The 21,216-nt window shown below is 43.2% G+C and overlaps 1 protein-coding gene across 3 annotated transcripts in view; it reads right to left on the bottom strand.

Moving 5' to 3' along the window:
• The window catches only part of RELN (reelin), a 538,293-nt gene that overhangs the window by 158,647 nt on the left and 358,430 nt on the right, over nucleotides 1–21,216 (bottom strand). For all 3 annotated transcript variants that reach the window (XM_070071183.1, XM_051849694.2, XM_051849695.2), the window contains exons 12-17: nucleotides 19,044–19,195; nucleotides 10,266–10,378; nucleotides 8,767–8,975; nucleotides 7,614–7,742; nucleotides 6,577–6,686; nucleotides 3,471–3,537 (exon numbers count right to left, since the gene is read on the bottom strand). In XM_070071183.1, the coding sequence (XP_069927284.1) occupies nucleotides 3,471–3,537; nucleotides 6,577–6,686; nucleotides 7,614–7,742; nucleotides 8,767–8,975; nucleotides 10,266–10,378; nucleotides 19,044–19,195 (780 nt within the window). The remainder of the gene's footprint in view (nucleotides 1–3,470; nucleotides 3,538–6,576; nucleotides 6,687–7,613; nucleotides 7,743–8,766; nucleotides 8,976–10,265; nucleotides 10,379–19,043; nucleotides 19,196–21,216) is intronic.

The raw sequence follows: 21,216 nt of genomic DNA, 5'->3' as shown, positions 1-21,216 counted from the left end.
TTGAGCTAGACAGAAGTCCTCAGCAGAACTGCATTGCTTCTCAATGAGCCCCTGAATTTGTGCTTCAAGAAAACACTGGAACCTTGCCCACATGGCAACCTGCTTTTCCTCTACATGAGAATGCGTGGTATTTATGTTGGGTCATTAGAATCTGTATAGCTCTCTCTGAGGCTGCCACCAATGGGAAAACCTCACCACAGATGAATCAATAGCTAAATAGCAGAAAACTTCGGATATTTGAAGGAGTTCACCCCTCAGGAATTAGTTCCAAATTCTTTTATCTGTACCACACTATTCCTTTCTCACTATACTTACAATGTTGCCCAGTGTAAAATCAGATTGGCATTGCGGAGCAGCAGGTGAAGCTGCCACCTGTGATGCTGGCACCCCCCCCTAGAGGGGCCGGTTCAAGTCTTGGCTGCTCCACTTCTGGTCCAGCTCCTGGCTAATGCACTTGGGAAGGCAGCAGAGGATGGCTCAACTGCTTGAGCCCCTACGTCCATGTGGAAGACCCAGATGGAGTTTAGGATCCTGGCGGGAAATGGGGAGTGAACCAGCAGGTGGAGAACCACTCATTCTCTCTGTCTCCTCCTCTCTGTAACTCTGCCTTTCAAATAAGTGAATGAATCTTCTGGAAAAAAAATCTTTAAAACCATAAAATAAGATCAGTGTCTTTCATGGGGTAGGAAATTCTCACATAAGCTTTCAATACTTTGTGAAGTTGTAAACAAGCATTTGATGTAACGCAGGTGCACAGTTGAAGTGGCGCTATAGCATGACCCAAAGGATGCTTCCTCAGCCATCTCACTCAAGCTGGGGTCTATGCTGGTCTCCCAGAGGGGTCTGCAGAAGGCATGGCAGTGCTTAAATCAAATGCCAAACTTCATATGCCATGCACTTCCTGGGGGAGAAGGCCCCCAGGTTCACGAAGCTTGAGAGCTATCTTGGCATCTTAAATGGCATTAGGGAAAGGAGTAGGAAAGGAAATCAGCATTTACTGCACATGTAAATGAGCCTCAAACAATTACCTTCTTCCACATGTTATCCTGTGGACTCGGTCAGACTCTGGAGAGCCAAGGTGTCTCCGGAAAAAAGCCCAGCTAAGTTAGACACATTTCAAAGTCTGGAAGCCGACTGCAGCTTACCATGGACACAAACTGGAATTAGTGTTCCCCAACAAGACTCCGTGTTGTCGGAGTGCCTTTCAGGGTATATTAAATGAATCTTCCTCGGACCAGTGACTGGGAGGAAGTGCCGATTCCTGATGATTCATGTTTTGATTTGGTCCCATGTACTGTTTTTGAAAGTCTGCTCTTACTAACAAGCTATGCCATTGGGACAGAATGCCAATAATGATTGCACTATTATTTTTAACCAGACCTGTACACAGGCAAGACAGTATTAGGCAGCAACAGAGGGTAGGGTCTTGGTAGCAAATAATTGCAATAATGAAGTTAGCAAGGAGGAGAGAAAAACAAAACTGCAGAGGCCCCAAATTCAAGGACCTTCTTAAAGAAAGTAAAAGGTATTGAATATAAACTCTTCTATGAAGTTTGCTCATGCTCAACAAGGAGCATATTCCTGGAAAAGGAGGTAGTGGTCCAATATTTAGCCCAGACACAAATGAACAAAGCCAATGTGTATTGCACCAAAGGTCATCAGGAGGGGAGTAACTGAAGCTCCAACTGAGGAAGCCTTCTATAAAATCCAGGAGGAGGAAAAAGGCTATGGCTGCTCAGGGTAACAGGTGGCACCAGAAAAGAACTATCCATCATGGGTATCACAGATGCTGCTTTAAATAAAAGGATTTAACGCCAAGGATTTAATGCCACAGAAAATGGAGGAGGAAGTACATCCATTGTGATTACTGATAGTTCTTTTACAAACAGCACCTCCTATTTTCCTTAAAAAAAGTCGTTGTCCTTTTAGTTAGAATGCTTTCCAAACTTTTCAGGACAATCTCAGGAACTGTGAAAAGGGCTAGTTTTCTTGTGTTAATTTTATTTGAAATGCACTAACCAGGAGGAAGGCTTGGTTATGGACAATGGATGAAGATAATGACTCAAGGAAAACACCAGCCAATGTTTCATAGATGTAAGAAGTTAATGTTTTTGGGTTGGAGTTGATAGTGCTATTAAAAAGCAAAGGGATGCATATTCCATCTTGAAATATAAGCGGAAACTTTTCAGTTCACAGAATTTATGACACATCTGCATTGTGCAGAATGATCTTTGCTAATTAAGTTCATTGAAATACAGTTAAAAAGTTAACCTGCCACTTTATTTTGACACACTTGCAATTTCTAAATGACTAGGATTAAAGCCATTCATGAGTTCTTTATTCATTAATTAATTAGCTAGTTGATTAATTACTCCCTTTGTTTTGAGGATAAAAAGAGATCAAATAGATGATTCACTGTTGAAAAACTTGCCTGTGTTTTCAGGAATTCCCAAGATAATTTATAATTAAATTTTAATGTGGGAATGACATAATAAAAGTAAATAACTATTCTTGGTACAGACATGACACAATGCACCAGTGGCAATTAGGTGTTACACTATCAATACATAAATTCAGGCTTCATATTCAATGTCATTGTCCTGTTGTTTGGAAGACTCAAATGATTTCTACAAATAAAGAAGATTGGGAATTTATATTTAAAGATGATAAATTTTCTAATCACATTTGCTAAGTCTGATCCAGTCCAGTTTCTTTTGACAATGGTTCTATGGGGTCAATCTTCATTTTTTTTTTTATGGTCATGTATAAAGCACGCTAGTGATTAAAACATGGTTCCTGAGCATTAGGGCAAATTTATGGACAGGAATGTAAGTGAAGACAGGCAAGGAATTCAAAGTTGCTCACAAATTAAGGCCGGCACCGTGGCTCACTAGGCTAATCCTTCGCCTTGCAGCGCCGGCACACGGGGTTCTAGTCCCTGTCAGAGCGCCAGATTCTGTCCCGGTTGCCCCTCTTCCAGGCCAGCTCTCTGCTGTGACCCGGGAGTGCAGTGGAGGATGGCCCAAGTGCTTGGGCCCTGCACCCCGTGGGAGACCAGGATAAGTACCTGGCTCCTGCCATCGGATCAGCGCGGTGCGCCGGCTGCAGTGCGCCAGCCGCGCTGGCCATTGGAGGGTGAACCAACAGCAAAGGAAGACCTTTCTCTCTGTTTCTCTCTCACTGTCCACTCTGCCTGTCCAAAAAAAAAAAAAAAAAGTTGTTCACAAATTTACAAGAGGAATATTGTATTGGTTCAAAATTAAACCTAACATAAAGTTTACTTGCTAGCTTTTAGTCATAAAATACGTTTAAATTATACTTAAATTCCACATGAAGTATTTTATTGTTGGTCTTATAACAACTCCCAAAGCCTGTAAACAGGTATCAAAACCAGCTGAAATGATGGTGGCTTCAGTATGCGGAATACACTCCGGATGGGCAAGGCACACAGGCTCAGTTCAAATGCTCACCTGCAGCCGTGCCGCGTGCACTGTCCTCTGCCAGAGCAGAACTTGAGACACGATGGGCCAATGTAGACTGCGAGGGAAGCAGACAGCATGTAAGAGATGGCAGCGTAATTGGAGAAACAAAGGACACCATCAGTACAATCTGGGGCAGCAACGCCCAGGGAACACTGCCCACTGCTTGTATGCTGTGTACAGGAAGCCAGGACGTCATGCAGAGGGCTGTGTGACGAAGCACGCTCTCAGTTACAAGTCTGTTGCAACTTTTAACTTTCTAGTATTTCACATGAAATAGGGGAGGTGAGTTCTACCCGTTTTCCTTCACGGGGTCTGTTCTGCCAGAACAATTTCAGATTAATGCTTCTGTCTTGAACATTCTACAGTGCTTACATTCTTTAGGCAAATGTAAAGAATTTACAAGGATTAATTTTTTGCCATTTCACTTTCCATATACTTTCCATATTTATCTGGGGAAACCTAGAGCATCATAGATGATTGGCAGGTGTTAATTGTAAACACTGATCTATCCTCGCTGGCAATGGAGAGTTAATAACTTGAACACACAGTTTTCTCCACGATGCAGCAGCTATTTCCCCCTTAATGCTGGTCTTAACTGGCAATGTGATGCTACAAATCTCAATTCTAATCTTTGGAATACTGAGACACGGGCTGTTGATTGTTGATGGTAGATTCTGAGACAGTCATACGTCAACGCATTTACCAATATTAAGTCTTTTGATAACCAGCACAATCAATAACATAACAGTAATATAGAGGCGGCTAAAAATATCCTGAGGAATGGATTGAAGATGCAATGATATCCCAAACATTCAATTTCAGGCATAAATTTATCATTCAATATCACTTTTTTCTTTGTCCTGTAATCATGTCAAAATATTTAAAAAGAAGTATTTTAAAAATACACCTTCCTGTGGCCTGTGTTTCTAAAAACCTGTAACCCCTGAAGCTGAGAAACAGGTATTCTGACGTGGAAGGCAGGTGCCTTAACCACCAGGCCAAGTGCTCGCGCCTCAGGGATCCTCTTCTTAAACAGGAGATTAAAGCACGCCAGTACTTCAAAAAGTTCATGGAAAAACAGAATTTGACTCTGGTGCAAAAATTTTCAAAGAGAGTTCATTTCATCTTACAATTTTCCCTCTTGAAGACTTCTCGTATTCCCTGGAGGAAAGAGTGAAAAAAACATTTCATGCCTGGTCTGGCTCTAGATGGTTTCAACAGCAGCCCTTGCTCTCCTCCTGTCCTTGTGCTTTGAGGGGCTCCACAGTACACCACGTCGAGGAACAGGGACGGGTTCATGGTTGCAGCATGACCTGTTCCAGGTCTGCCAGGGCTTTCCTGCAACTGCAGGGTCACTCTGGGGTCGACTGCAGTGTGCCCACATCATGGGCACGTTTAACTCAAATGATATTATCAGTGTTAAACTTGTGTTAGTTAAAACAGATTAGTTGATAAGTAATGTCAGATACTAATGTTGCAATATATGATACGGAGAGACATGTCTGTCGTATTCAACTTTTCCAAAGTCTGTGAAAAGGCAGGAAAGGTGATTTTTTCCACTTATCATGGAAATCTCAATTAATTTTGTTGTTGTATAGAAACACTTATTAAGTTTCAAGGCAAGGCAAGACAAATAGTTTTTATGTTTCTGACTCATTTCTATCCTTCCTTGATAATTTTTTTAGACTGTGGCAGGTACACTATATGCATATAAAAATGCACTTATTTTAAGTGAACCACTTGGTGAATGTTCAATCATGACAATGATATAACTGACACCTAGGTCAGAAAATACTACCAACACTGAAAACTCCCATCTCTCCCTTCCGGTCACTACCAAGCATATCCTCTGGTTAACCTTGTCTTGACTTCTATTACCAGATCAGTTTTGCCTGTTTTTGTAATCACATACACAGACTCATAAAGTATTCATATTTATTCTTGTAAGGTATGTTTGTGGGGAGATATGTCACACTTCACTTCCTCATTTATCTCTTGATGGCTAATTGTGAGGCATCCAGTTTTGGACTGGTAAAAATAGTGTTACCCTAGTACGTTGTTTTGGAAAACATATCTATGAATGACCAAAGATATGTATCTGGAAAAGGAATGGCTGGGCCCTATACATATGGATATGCTTGGTTTTAATAAGTATACTGAAATTCTTTTTTCAGTTGATTTTTTTCAAATTTAAATTCTTACTGGATCTAAATGAGATGATTCTTTGTTCTATAGTCTCCCAATTAATATTTTCTTTATGTTGCATTTTATATATTTTAGTTCATATATCATGTTAACACCTTAAAAATTTAATATTAATTTTATTGTGATTAATGAAGTTTAGCACCCATATGGGATGCCAGCATTACAGGCAGAGGCTTAGCCTTCTACTCCACAGTACTACCTCAGTGCTAAAATTTTATATTTTAAAATAAATTTATGGAGTGATTCTCAGTACACACAACAAGGTAAATATCACATAGTATCCCATAATTTGAATGATTAATAAAATGTTAATTAAAAATAAAAGTAAAATTGTATAATTAAAAAAAAATGCCAAACATTGTCAATAACTGAAAAATGAAAGATAAGAGACTATTTCTATGTTTATCCAAATTTCTCTTTATACTATTTTCTGAAAAAGAGGTAGAAGTTTCACAAGTGTTTTGGAGATAATGCTTCCTTGTACGTGGTGTCTGTGTCTAAAAGATAAGCTGTCCAGATGTTGGGTGGTCTTATTTTAATACATGCAGGATGGTTAGTATTTATGTTAATCTTGTATAGAACATTCAAAGAAAATGTTAGGATATCCCTTGTCATCAGCTGTGAATTGGAGTTTCAGAGCTTCATGCATTTTTAAATTGTGTATGTTGAAACATCTCAGCATCTAATATTGCTGATGCCACTGCCTTTTTGTGTGTGTGATTGCTCATCCCTGGGCTTCTAGCTGAATGCAAAGAAGGAAGAGAAGAAAGGGTGTTTAACGAATCGCAAGACCATGACTTGGAAATGTGATTAAGTCTGTGCTTATGAACAAAAGCCCGGGAAGAGTCTACATCAATGGCATGTGATGATGACAGGCATAAACACCAACCATTATCAATTGCCCACATGTTTCCAAGGATCGGTCCCGTTTGTCTCCAGCGAATCCTGGTGTCCCGAGTCAGTGCAGCATTAGGGAAGGGAATGGTTATTCGGTTCCACCTGTGATAAATCAAACACAAAAGCAGTGTCATTGCTGAAGTCTCATGCTTTGGATTTATTTTACATGTTTTTGATGTTCTAGTTTCTGTGTTCTTGGAATAGCATGGGAGTTTGTCAATAAATTCTTTAAATTCACCTGTGGAGTTGTGTGTGTAGTTTGAAAGCAGACATACAACTAGTAAAAACATCCATATCATGCTATAGTGCCTAATGGATTTGTTCTTAATAGCAAGTGATGTTGGCTTTGTTGTTAGATACTATTTTTAGAACTCTCTACATCAATCCTCAGGCCTTCGTTATCATCTCACACTAAGTATCTGGGCAGCTATGAAGTGCTGACTAGCATCAGTTACTTCTTACGTTTTGGCTATCCACTAGCAAAAGAGAAACAAGAAAGAAAATAACCCCCAACTTCATTTTGCCAGGCTTGGAAGTCTGTACACTATCTCTATCATGTGTATTCTATAAAGTAGCAGGTATTTCACATCACCATAGTGGCTCACAAAGGGTTTTATTATTGTCCTCAACTGATGTGGAAAGCAGTGGGAAGTTGGAGAGAGTAAATATTAATACACAGACAGTAGATGGCAGAATGAGGAGTAGGATCCAGGTGCAATTTCAAAACTTAGCCTTCCGCCACTTCTCCATACTACATCTTATCACAAGTCAGTATGCTGACACTGAGCATTTCGGCCTTGACCCCAGGATCACCCTATAGAGTTCAAGTGCCTGTAATCGGAAACGTTAAGTCAAGCACATAAAGGATGAATGTTCTTACACACTGTGACCTTGCATCAGTCACACTCTCAAAGAGAAGTCATGCTCCTTACCTCTTGCACTCAAAATGCTAGTGTCAGGGTGACTCACTGATTTTCATCCTGTAACGTGGATTCGTGCCTTCCCCCAGGGCAGAGAGAGTTTACGCACCCACTGTAGTTTTCTGAGGAGTAGACAGTGCTGTGAGGAAGGTGAGGCCCAGCGCAGATCTCAGGCAAGCACTCCGTGTGGAGGAGGGACCAGGAACGCCCGTGGTTGGTGGAGAACTCCAGGCTGACACTGTTGACACCAGAGCCAGCAGGCCAAAAAGGGGCAAAGGAAACAAAGAAAATGGAATTTACATCTGCAGAACTAGCGGAAAGTGCTTTCAAGATGCTGGTCCTGGGGCCCCCGCTGTGGCGTAGTGGGTAAGGCTGCTGCCAGCAGTGCCAGCAACCCAGATGGGCACCGGTTCGAGTCCCGGCTGCTCCTCTTCCAATATATCTCTCTGTTGTGGCCTGGGAAAGCAGTAGAAGATGGCCCAAGTCCTTGGGCCCCTGCACCCATGTGGGAGACCTGGAAGAAGCACCTGGCTCCTGGCTTTGGATTGGTGCAGCTCCAGCCGTTGCGGCCATCTGGGGAATGAACCAGTGGATGGAAGACCTCTGTCTCTTTCTCTCTCTGCCTTTGCCTCTCTGTAATTCTGCCTTTCAAACAAATAAATAAAATTAAAAACAAAATGCTGGTCCCTAACTGAGTCTGTTTCTTCACAGAAGCCTGGCCAGCCTTCAGAGGGCGGGCGGTTACATGTCTGCTATACACACAAGCTCAGTTTCGAAGACAATGTAGGGTCACTTGCGGCTGTGTTCTGGAATCTGATGGATGGCAAGGCCATTACCACGTTGCATGCTGGCACTCCATCCTCTGAACGTGAGACCCAGCGGAATTCTTAGAGAGCAGGCAAAGCACCACTTGGGCCAGTGATAGCTCTTGAAGTGCTAATTGATTTCTGTGCCTCTTATTGGGGGGGAGGGTGTCAGTAGCGGCATGAGGTCACTTAGTGTTTTTCTCCTCTCTCAGCAATCTGTTGTAAGCGAAGGCAGCCACAGCACGTGAAACTCCTCCAGTACCTAACGTGAAGTCCCACTTACACTCTGTTCCATCCTATCCTGTATATTCATTGAAGAACTTTTTTTTTGTGGAGAAAACATTTTATTTAATATTTTATTTAAAAATCTATGGAGAGCCTTCCTCTGACTTAATAGACAAGTCCAGGGGTTTGTCCTTAATTACTTTAGCACACAACCCAAATCAAGCCTCCTACCTGTTCCCAGGCTGATGCGTTCCACATCCCAGATTAATGGAAAACTGTATCATGTGAGACATTGTGGTAGGGAGAACGGGCAAGACGTGGAAAAAGTCTACGGCCCAGACATTCCGATTATGGCCTTGATGGTTCTTTTGTCTGAGACAAAATTTGGTAGCAGGAGTCTGAAGCTCAGGATTGATGACCACGGAAACCAAAGACGGAACCTTTCAAACAAAGGAAACCAAATCACTCTTAATCATCGCCTCTGGCAGCCGATGCGAATTCCCCTGGATTCTCTCTGGTCGTGGCCATATAGATGGCCGCCCTTGATTAAGCAGCAGGCAGCGAGCTTTCTGTTCCACTGTTATTCCACCTAGAAGATACTGCTCTCAAGGAGCACCTGTTTCTCTGACTCAATTCTTCCTTCGCACCCAAGTGGAGGGAGCCCTTTGGTGTGATGAACCAGGCTCCCTCTGCTCCCAGTTTACTCTGGTGTGAGGTTTGTAAAAGGTGTTTGAGTGTGTGTATCCATTTTTTTTTCTACATGAGCACATAACAAAATCAAGTTGGCATTTCTACATTATCACCAGTATTTTTTAAAGTGGATTTGTATAGCATTGATTTCCTCAACTAGTTCTGAGTATAGGACTCGTAGCAGAAGCTGCCAGAACCAATGATTGAATGCATGAGAAGCTGTACAACTGATTTGGTCAGAGGCATGCAGATGACTGGAGCAGGTGTAACCCTCCCTGGCCTTAGGAAATCCAAAATGGTAGTACTTGGGTTACACTTGCATGTGGAGCATGTGGGTACCTTCTCTGGTTGTTCTGCATTCTAACCCTGATGTTTATCTCCTGTCTTCCTAACCCAGAACACAAGATGCTAGGTGTTGGCTGTTTTTATGCTCTTTACTAAATGATGCACCACAATGATGTATGCATGTGAACTAAGCATAGATAAATGTACTACAATAGAAGAGAATTTAAACCTTATGACAAACACCTCACATCATTTTGAAGATGTTTGCAATTAACTAGAGACAACGCCCATCCTATATCCAAAGTGCAAAGGAAGAAGTTGAACCTCATTAGCTCTAATTAGCAAACTGGAAAGCAAAGATGGTAATCATCTGCATGTTTGCAATGTCTTCTACTCCCAGAGACCTCAAAATGCTGGATAAATACGCCCTGTGCTTGATGGCAGATCTGTGAGGCTGTGTAATTGGAGGTACTTTTTGAGCTCTCATGCAGACAAGAGTACAAGAGTTTTCAGTTCAGCCTTGCTGTCTCTGATGGCCTATAATTCAATGTTTCTGATAAAACCCAATACTTCACTTGTATCAGGAAAAAACGAGTGAATGTTACAATGTCCATGTCACTTTTAAAGAAACCTAACAACCTGTTGGGCTGCCAGAGATCCACCGTCTGCACTGGGCAAGGTCTTGAAGGTTTGCTCTCTGCACGGTCTAGGGAGGTCTGAGTGGGGCCGTCTGGCATACAGACTGGCAGGCGTACCTTGTAAGAGGAATAGGAAAGTGTGTCCAGGGCGATGTGCTCTTTTCTTCCTTCAGTCTTGGCATACAGGATGACATCATTTTCATGAGAGCCTCCAGGGTCACAAAGCCCTCCTGCATCAAGCATAAAATTTCGGTTTCTAGTACCAATGTGCATCCACAAACATATCAAATGCAAATGCAGCATTAAATTCTCGAATAAAAAATAGATACGGTGCCAGACATCACTTAAGAATAACCATAAAGATACTCAGAAGGAAATAACCTATGAAATAACTCAGGGGGCTGGCACTGTGTTGTAGCAGGTAAGGCCGCCGCCCGCAGTGCCAGCATCCCATATGGGCTCTCATTAGTTTCAGCTGATCCACTTCTGATCCAGTTCTCTGCTATGGCCTGGGAAAGCAATGGAAGATGGTTCAAGTCCTTGGGCCCTTGTACCCACGTAGGAGACCCAGAAGAAGCTCCTGGCTCCTGGCTTCAGATTGGCGCAGCTCTGGCCATTGAGACCAATTGGGGAGTGAACTAGCAGATGGAAGACCTCTCTCTCTCTGTCTCTACTTCTCTCTCTCTTTCAAATAAATAAATCAATCTTAAAAAAGAAAGAAAGGAAGAAAGAACTCAGGTAAGCAATGCTGAAGATCACAGACATGACCTCTATGAAGCTCAAAGTATCTGCTTAAAGAGATGACCCAAATAATGGTCTGTATGCTCATGTTTTTTTTTTTTTTTTCTTTTTGACAGGCAGAGTGGACAGTGAGAGAGAGAGACAGAGAGAAAGGTCTTTGCCGTTGGTTCACTCCCCTAATGGCCGCCGCGGCTGGCATGCTGCGGCCGGCGCATTGTGCTGATCTGAAGCCAAGAGCCAGGTGCTTTTCCTGGTCTCCCATGTGGGTGCAGGGCCCAAGCACTTGGGCCATCCTCCACTGCACTCCCTGGCCACAGCAGAGAGCTGGCCTGGAAGAGGGGCAACCGGGACAGAATCCGGCACCCCGACCAGGACTAGAACCTGGTGTGCTGGCGCCGCAAGGTGGAGGAGCTCATGTTTTCTATGCTTATGCTTTGATCCACAAAAATATGTTCTTTGCTTTTAAATAAACCATTTCTTCGTTATGTCTGAGGCTTGTATGGCCAAAATTAATAAAGTATTGATGATGGCCTTGAAACATGTGTGGTGATTCCTTGCATCCAAGACTTCTGAAGTTCAGTAGTGCAAAGCGTTGTGATAGTGTCTTTAATGTTTTTGCACACGTATTTTTAAAGTTCTTTTTAAGTCTGGCATCTCATTTGATTGTTGGAAGGAAAATAGAGACGTTTAGTCCCCATCATATTATTTTATATCTATGTGAAACAACATAGGCAGGGCCCCGAAGCTGAAGATCATTTAACTACCAAGCGGAAGAGCCAGGAGCAGGAAGGCAGTGCCACCACGGTCGGCACTATGCCGATCCAAAGCCAGGAGCCAGGTGCTTCTTCCCAGTCTCCCATGCAGGTGCAGAGCCCAAACACTTGGGCCATCCTCCACTGCCTTCTTGGGCCACAGCAGAGAGCTGGACTGGAAGAGGAGCAACCGGGACTAGAACCCAGTGCCCATATGGGATGCTGGCGCCGCAAGGCAGAGGATTAACCTAGTGAGCCACGGTACCGGCCCCAGACTGGGATGTTTTGTGGTGTAGTGGGTAGAGCTATCATCTGCAGTGCCAGCATCCCATATGGGTGCCAGTTCATGTCCCAGCTGCTCCACTTCTGATCCAGATCCCTGCTAATGTGCCTGGGAAAGCAGCAGAAGATAGCCCAAGTGTTTGGCCACTGCCAACCATGTGGGAGACCCAGATGAGGCTCCTGGCTCCTGGCTTTGGACTGACCAAACTGCAGCCATTGTGGCCATTTGAGGAGTGAACCAACAGATGGAAGATCTGTGTTTCTCCCCCTCTCTCTGTAACTCCAGCTTTCAAATAAATAAATAAATCTTTAAAGAAAAAAAGAACACTGATTTTCTGAATCTATAAACTTGAGATCTGCTGCATTGATTATAGTAATCCCATTAAGGTCCACTATGAGAACCATCCTGGTTGGTCAGCTGCCTTATTTATATGACGACCTTATTTCATCTTCCTGAATGCAATAATTTTCAATGAACTAAATTAATACAAATAACAGATGATTTGCAATTGGCTTTGGAAATATGTTACTGGAGTTATGTCTTACAAATATTCTTAATTTCCCCTAGGTTAATTCTAAAATTATTTGACATATCTGAGCATATACCGGTGGAAGCAATCCAAGAACTTGGCTCAATGTCAGGGGCACTGGTGCCTGGCTGAACATTAAACTCCTTTAACACAAACTGAAAAGAACTGGAGAATTCTGGGAGGAAGTCTGTTACTACAGCATGTCGCCAAGCAGAGAAGGAGCAGTGTCAGCATAGATCCTCACTCTACCGGGTATACTCTTAGAGCAGCTGAGGGGACTTATGGGAAAGCAGTAGGTTACACAGTAGAGTCATGGGAAATTAGCCTCCACATCTGGTCTGAAAGTTTTGGGGAATACATCGAATATTTCAGCTCATGACCCACTAACTTTATAGCTGAGTCATCCATGAGAAAATCTGCTCAATAAGATAGTTTATTCTCAAGGAACTGTGTGATTTTTCAGTTTTTAAAAGAAAGTAATTCTGTATTTATTTGAAAGACAGAGACAGAGAGAGAGAGAGAGAGAGAGAGAGAGAGAGAGGTCTCATCAACTGGTTCACTTCCCAAATGCCTACAATGGCTGGAGGACAAAGCTTGGAGCCAGGAAATTAATTAAGTTCTTCTACATTGGGGCAGGGTCCCAACTACTTGAGCCGTCACCTACTGCCTTCCAAAGTCCACATTAGCAGGAAGCTGGGGTCAGGAACCAAGCTGGAAATCAGGCCCAGGCTCTCTGATGTGGCTAATAGGTATCCTAACTGGTGTCCTAACCACCATGCCAAATGCCTGCTCCTGATTTTTTGGTTTGACCGAGAGCTGATGCTGCACATGATGGCTGGCAGTATCTAGCCCAGTGTTTCTTTTCTAGTATGAATAACATAAGAGTAGTAATATTCACTTTTTTTTTTTACTGTTTACTATGTGCCATGCAAAATTAGATGCAAATGTGCTCTCTTTTCATCTCATAATAACATTTTCAGTTAAGTATTAACATAGGTCCACTTTGTCAATAGTGAGGCTGAGGCCAAGAAAGGCTATTAATGTGCCCATGGTCCCATAGTAAAGCCTAAATTGCAAGTTATTTTATTGGATGTCAAGCCTTCAATAGGCAAGTCTTGGGCAGTGGTATTTGGAAAGCATTGAAATCTGACATGTTACGTATGTTACACATATGTTACATGGCATAAAATAAATATTCATAGAATTAAATAATATAATCTGAGAAGAGAGAAGCCAGATGCATAGATTACTGTCGCTCCCCCTCTTCGTGAAGGAACGACACTGAACCCTGCCTAGGCTTCATATCCAAGTCACGGCACCATTATGTCGCTCCCCCTCTTCACGGAGGAACGACACAGGACCCTGCGCTGTTCTTTTGTCTGCTCGGCCCTCCCCGGGTTTGCTGCTGGTTCTTCCTGGGTTGGCTACCGACCCTTCCACCTCCGTGGAAGGGCGGTTCCCCCTGCCACTTTCCCCACTTCCGCAGGGGAGCGGCACACCGCTGGCCGGCTCTCTCGGGGGCTGCACAGGTGTTCCTTCAGATAGATGTTCCTGGTGCATGTTGTCTCTCTCCTCCTTTATAGTCCTCTTCCACCAATCCCAACTCTGCTACCCACACGCCGAGTATGCTGCTCTCCTCCAATCAGGAGCAGGTCCTGCTGTTTATTGGTTGAACTGGAGGCAGCTGTGTAGAAGCTGTTTCCTCCTCTCCCAGCGCCATATTGTGGGAGAGCAGATGCATAGAATAAGTCTTAATTCCAGTAACTTAGTCTAGTCTGAGTTGCTCCCCACAGATTACAACGTATATTTAATCCCAATAGATGTTTATTGCTCAAGGTCAGCAACGTGTAGAGAAAATCTTATCATTTTGACATTTGTATCATATTTTTTAGCATTGCATTATATTCCTTTTACAGGTAGTAAAAGCCATATTAATGATGATCTGGGCAAGATCCTCATGAAGCTAAATTCCTTTATGGATAATGAGACTTTTAATTAATTAGTTAATAGATTATATTTATTTCAAAAGCAGAGTGAAAGCAAGAGAGAAAGAGAAACAGATAGAAAGATCTCTGGTTCACTCCTCAAATGCCCACAACAGCCAGGGCTGGGCCATGCTGAGGTCAGGAGCCTGGGACCTAATCCGGGTCTCCCATGCAGGTGGCAGGGACGCAAGTACTTGAGTCATCACTTGCTGCCTCCCACGAGCAGGAAGCTGGATCAGAGGTGGGGCGGGAATTAGAATCTCTAGGCACTCTGAAACAGGATGTGGGCGTCCCTCAGTGACAGCTTAACTTCTGCAACAAACACCCACCCTGAGAACGCAACTTGGAAAGTGTTCAATGTGCATTCAAGATTTCCCAAAACAGAACAAAAAGACTGAAAGGTCACAGGCAGTGTGGGCTTAGTGCACCCTTCCTAAAGACACAGGAACTGAACTATCATTTCTCTCCGATTTCCCTAATTCGTCCCCTGTAGCTTCTCTGTGATTTCTTAAGAACAGTTCATGAACTGCATCCACCTCTCGGAGAGAACTGGGACACACGTAGGAGTCTCGGCTCAGGATGGCAGAGGAAGAAAGCCCCGGATGAGCCGAGACTTTAAAATGATGACAGGCTTTATCTGAAACGTCCCTCTGGGGGCAACTGATCAGTTCTGTGACGTTTCAGTAACAGCAGCTCCTGCGGGAAGATGTGGATTCTTCTTCAGATTCACAGCTTTTGATGCGTAGTGGGAAGGCATGACTGAAGGGCCATCCCCTACAGCAATTAAGGTACAGGAAGCGCTCAACAGAAACTAGATGGTGGTGAGCTTCACCATATTTTAAATACTGTTTCCTGCAGCTTTCAAGGTACTTATTTGTATCAGGGAAGATATTTTATTGAGGATTTAATATTGCAGAGTACCGGGCTAGAGGGGGAGATGTATCTTGATCTCAGGAAAGTCTGTAATTTAGTGAGAAAAACAAAACTAACCGACAGCACTGCCTCCCTTTTGAGTGGTTTTATTGACCCTCAATTAACCATATTCTGAACATTTCTGTATTTATCTTGGCTCTTTTAAGAGGGAGACACCACACTAACACAACTTATTATAACCCACTGTCATAACTGTTCTACATTATTATTGTTACTCTCTGAGCCTAATTTATAAAGTAAACTTTATCCTAAGTATCTGTATAGATAAACAAGTACATGAAGATACATCAAAAAGTCATAGAAAATGTCTATTATAAAACAACTCAATGCATGGGCTCCAAAACATTTTTTCACACACACAAAAATTCTCTTTTAATTCCATTTTCATGAATTTTTTGGTGTACCTTTGTTTACAGAGTTCAGTATACTGTTGGTTCCACTGGAGGGTCTTGGAATTAATTTCCCATGAGTTAAGAGGACTAATGGGCCGGCGCCGCGGCTCAATAGGCTAATCCTCCACCTGCGGCGCCAGCACACCGGGTTCTAGTCCCGGTCGGGGCGCCGGATTCTGTCCTGGTTGCCCCTCTTCCAGGCCAGCTCTCTGCTGTGGCCAGGGAGTGCAGTGGAGGATGGCCCAAGTCTTTGGGCCCTGCACCCGCATGGGAGACCAGGAGAAGCACCTGGCTCCTGGCTTCGGATCAGCGTGGTGCGCTGGCTGCAGCGCGCCGGCTGCGGCGGCCATTGGAGGGTGAACCAACAGCAAAAGGAAGACCTTCCTCTCTGTCTCTCTCTCATTGTCCACTCTGCCTGTCAAAAAAAAAAAAAAAAAAAAAAAAAAAGAGGACTAATGTAGAAGACAAAGAATGACAATTAGCAGTAAACCATGTTGTACTGCCACAACTGCAGTAGAAATTTAGAGAAAAGAGATATAAGTGTGAGCTCAAAGACTTGGGTGCATAACAGACACTCAGTAAACATTTGTGGGAGGAATAGTAAGCTAGTGATTGTTAGGTTATTTTTGTCTTGTCCAAGGCATTCTCGTTCCAAGGACAGAGTTGGATACTGGTCATCAACCAATCCATGTGGAATAAATGAATATATGGATGAAGGAAACAGCCACCAAACTGAACTTAGCTGAACAAGTTTTTCCAGAAATGGCAGTCACAGCAGAATGATTTAAGGAAGACCACACCATAGACAAGAGCAGGATAAGGAGGGAATATGATCTGGTCTAGATTAACAATCAACCCCTGATTTTCCCAATGCCCCATATTTAGTGGGTGGTTGTTTATAAACACCTGTCTCATCTTAAATCTCTCCCCATGTGGCTTTCTTCTCCATCAGCTGAAAAAGTTTTAAAGTTTCGTTCTGTAGGTCTGTTACCTTTCCACACCTGGAGGAGGATTCCCATAATTCTCATGTCTTAGGCTTCCTTTGTTCAGAGAACACAGAAACTCCAGCGGCTCTGGCTAACAGCTGCACTGGGGATTTTCAAATCGATTCAAGGCTGAATAGAATGTCTACTTCCGTGTTGCGCTCCATGATCCTGCCAAATCTAATATTAAAATAGCCTACTCCACACTTGGTGCGTTGAATGGCACTTCTCTTTCTGTCACCAAAATTTGAACTCGTGTCTTCTCCAGTACTGTTCTCATAACCCCCAGAGTGAGCTGGGTGCCCACTTCAGCTGCTTCCATCTCGTCAGTGACTCATCTCTGTCTCACCTGTACGTTACCACCATCACTGTGGGATCATCAGCTTTTCCTTACTGGAACTGAAACACACTGAGAAGCTACCTATGCAGGAAGAAGGCTTGTTTGGGTTCGAGCTTTTGGAGGCTCCACAGGTGGCCCCGTTAGTCTGTCATCTGATGAGGGTGGTGGAACCCCAAGTGCATGGTGAAGCCAGGAAGCGGGCACAAAGCAGCTGGGTCTCAGCCCGCTCTGACAAGCAGCACTCTCTGCGGAACGGCCTCTGAGGGCACACACTAATGGTTTAAAGACCCCCTCTGGGCCCACCTCCTAGATGTCATCATCAAATCAAATCAAACCTCTATCATTAATCCATTAACAGAAGAGTCTAGAGGCCAAGCCTTGAATGTGGAGGTCTTTGGGGGACATCCAAATGCTTATCCAAGCAGAAGCAACTGCTTTGATTCTTCACTGCGTTTAACTATTTATTAGGCACTATTCTGAGTGTGTTGGCTGTGTTAACATATTTGACCGATGATTTAGGTTCCATTAATCACGTGATTTGTATTTTCCGTATGTTTTAGCTCTAAATCCGGTAGCTATTCTTTTCTTTTCTTTTTTTTTTTTTTTTAAATTGAATGGAGATGCTTTTATTTGGGAGAATATACTTTGCCTTCATTTCCAATTTTCTCCTCATGGTCAATTCTATTTTAATTCATTCATTAATAAACTTTGTCCAGCAAGAATTAAAGGTGACTTAGTCTCTCACATAAAGGAACTTACATGATGATAACTTCATCTCATATAAATGCACAGAACGAGGTTAATTTATCATGAAAAAACCAAGAGTCAAAATATATGATGCCAAAAGGGTAAGAAGGGGAAAAAACTTAGACATATTGAATGTTTACTATAACTTTTTGCTTTGGCTTAAAGATTTTCCATAATCACTTTCATTAAATGAAAGTTACCTTAAACTCTAATGAAATGAGCTCTGGACCTCTAAATATATAAACCATTGCAGAATCAAGGTGAAAAGATCCTTACATGGAAGACTGCATTATTTTATTTGATATCTATAACCTCTCTGTTATCAAACAGATGAGCATCACACCGAACGCAGGGTTGAGCACATGATACGCTGCAAAGCTTACCATGCAACCCCTAGTTGTGTGTTCAAGGTCAAGTGAGTGCTAAGAGAGGCTTACGTAGTTGTGCTGAAGCCTGGAGCCAGGAGACCTGTGTGTCCTGCTGCACTGACACCTTTGCTAGCAAGTTCAAAGGTACCCAATGTTTGCTTCCTGTTTTACTCCCAGATGTTGCCTGTGCAACTCACTCAACAAAGAAGGCCTGTGACACCTACTCACACTTCTGGTATGACATCAGTGGAAGAATATGTAGCTGTGGCTCTCGTTAGCTAAAAGGACAAATTGGAGTTGTCACACATTTTGATTTTCTAATCCTCTGTTGGGTATGTTTCCAACTTCATTAATTTGATATACAATAGTTTGAAAAAAATAAGTCTTACACTTTTTCTTTCTGTTTGCAAACAGTACAGAAAGTAGAGAGGATTATTAAAGTGATATCGACCTCCTTCTTTCTCAGTTTCCACAACAAAGTAGTTAGGCAATGAGATGGCCAGGAAAACAAATGACTCATCCTGATGACTATTTTGGGGGAAGCTGGAGGCTGTGGACACAGGAGTTGCTTTGTTCTCAGCTCCTCTCCCGTCGTCTTTCCAGCCAGGACTATCGAGGGAAAGGTGGCAGGCAACAAGGATTACGGCATTTTGTCTGCAGGCCTGCTCACGGCTGCCAAGACCAGCCCTCTCCACCTCACCACGGTTCCAGCAGGCTTTTGCTCTGTCAATGGAGCTCATGTGGTATGAATTTGCATCTTGTACGGTCGACAACAAACAGTCTTACTTCTTTAGGTGTAGGCATTCCCCAGGGTCAACAAAGTTTATTCAAAATGCACCTACCCATAACAAAGTAGAACCTTAGGTTCCCATAACCGGTGGTGTCCATGTACGGGGTGCATAATTTCCTCTCACCATCTTTCAGGAAGACTAGCGATAAACCCGATTCTATTGTTCCACACTCCGTACCAATGACAGCTCCCAAGATGTCCCACCTTCAAAAGAGAAAGAAAGAGAAAGACAGAAAATCTTTAAGAGCAAATATTAAGACACAGCTGTATGAAGTACGAGGGATCTTCAGAAAGTTCACAGAGAGGGCGTATTATGACAAAAAACTGTACAACGATTTCAAGATCCGTGAGCACCAAAAATAAACTTGTTTTTAAATTCTATTTTTTAAAAGACTTATTTAATTATTTGAAAGGCAGAGTGAGAGAGAGAGAGAGAGAGAGAGAGATTGATTCCATCCATTGATTCACTCCCCAAATGGCCACAAAGGCCAGAGCTGGGCTGGTCCAAAGCCAGGAGCCTGGAGTTCTTTCAAATCTCCCACGTGGATGCAGAGGCCCAAGAACTTGGGCCATCTTCTATTGCTTTCCCAGGTACATTAGCAGGGAGCTGGATCAGAAATGGAGCAGCCAGGACTGGAACTGGTGTCCATATGGGATGCCAGCATTGCAGGCAGTGGCTTTGTTTGCAAAACCACAATCCCGGCTCCTTAAATTCTAGCTTTCTATTACCTCACTGAAGTACCCTTATATAACGTTTTACTTTTAAGGCTGGTATGGTACAGTAGTCAAGCTGCTGCCTGCGATGCTGGCATCCCATTGGAGCACCAGTTTGAGTCCTGGTTGCTGCACGTTTGATCCAGCTCCCTGTGCCTGGGAGGGCAGTGGAGGATGGCCTGAGTGTTTGGGCTCCTCCACCCAAGTGAAAGACACAGATGGAGTTCCAGGGTCCTGGCTTTGGTCAGGCCCAGCCATGGTTGTTGCAGCCATCTGGTGAGTGAAGCAGCAGGTGGCAGATCTCTCTCCATACTTGATCTTACCCAAAAGGCCAAGAAGCAACTGATACTTTTCTCTCTCTCCCCCTCTCTCTCTTTCCCTCCCTCCCTTTCACTCTGCCATTCAAATAAATAGGTAAATCTTAAAAATTTTGTACTTTTGATGAGGAACATTTTCTTAGTAATAAATAATCCTCATATAAAGAGATCATGCTACCGATTTTAGGTACCAAATAAACTGTAAGTACTCCTCATTCATAACTGTGCTTTCCTGCAGAAGGCCGAATTTAATCAATACCATGAATAGTGCATCTATGATACGCTCAGAGCCAAGATCCATATTTAGGAAGTCTTTATTTTTGAAGTACTTAACGTTGGGAAATCCAATCTGAAATAAGCAAAGGGTGAACCATAAAAGCTAGTATAACAGAAAGGTTTGTAGGTGTTTTGCATATTAAAAATAGCCATAGCATGAAGAGCCATAGAGCTGGCAAAATCTAGCAAGTTTTCAAAAAGGAGATGAGATTGAAACCAGATCTTGTCAAGTAGGTACCTGGAAATGCGGAAGGGGATAAAAATGGCTAGCTTGTATTGAGTGGCAGGTAGAGCCTGCACTTCATACAGTAAACTCATTTCATGCTCACAGTAACCCCATGAGATGACCACAGTTTAGACCCCCATTTCAGATACAGAAGCTGAGATGCAGCGAGGTTTGGACAGCCAAGGTTGAGGACAGCACTCACATCCAAGCAGTGTGACCCAGAGCTGCACTCTTCCCACTGGGGTATGCTCTCCTTGGGATGGAGCAGATACCTGAGAACAGTCTTAGAAATGAGAATGGTCCTGACACCACTGACAGTGCAGACATCAACAGCCATCAGTGGTGCATGTGTGCTGACCAACAACAGGGCATATATTTGAAGAGGGAAGTGGGAGCCGTCCATGCAAAGCTTGGAAGGCAGGAATGGAGACTCTGTGGTGGACCCTCGGAGTGACATTTCTAAAATGCAAATATGATGTGTCTCCTGTGCTTGGGGACTATCAGTGGCTCTTCATTGCCAACTGTTCAAAGTCCAAATTCCTTTATACAGACTACAAGGCCCTTCTTGGCCCAGCCCAAGAATACATTTCTGGGCCTGCCTTTCCGGTTCCTCCATGCCTCTACTTGTGTCGTACTGTTGCACTACTTGGGCCATGTAATGCCAACTCAACATTATCCAAGCTTTCTCCATG

This window comes from Oryctolagus cuniculus, chromosome 3 (genome assembly GCF_964237555.1).
Source record: "Oryctolagus cuniculus chromosome 3, mOryCun1.1, whole genome shotgun sequence".
NCBI classification, from domain to species: Eukaryota; Metazoa; Chordata; class Mammalia; order Lagomorpha; family Leporidae; genus Oryctolagus; species Oryctolagus cuniculus.
The sequence above is the reverse complement of the archived record's forward strand: the minus strand, read 5'-3'. Positions and strand labels throughout refer to the sequence as shown.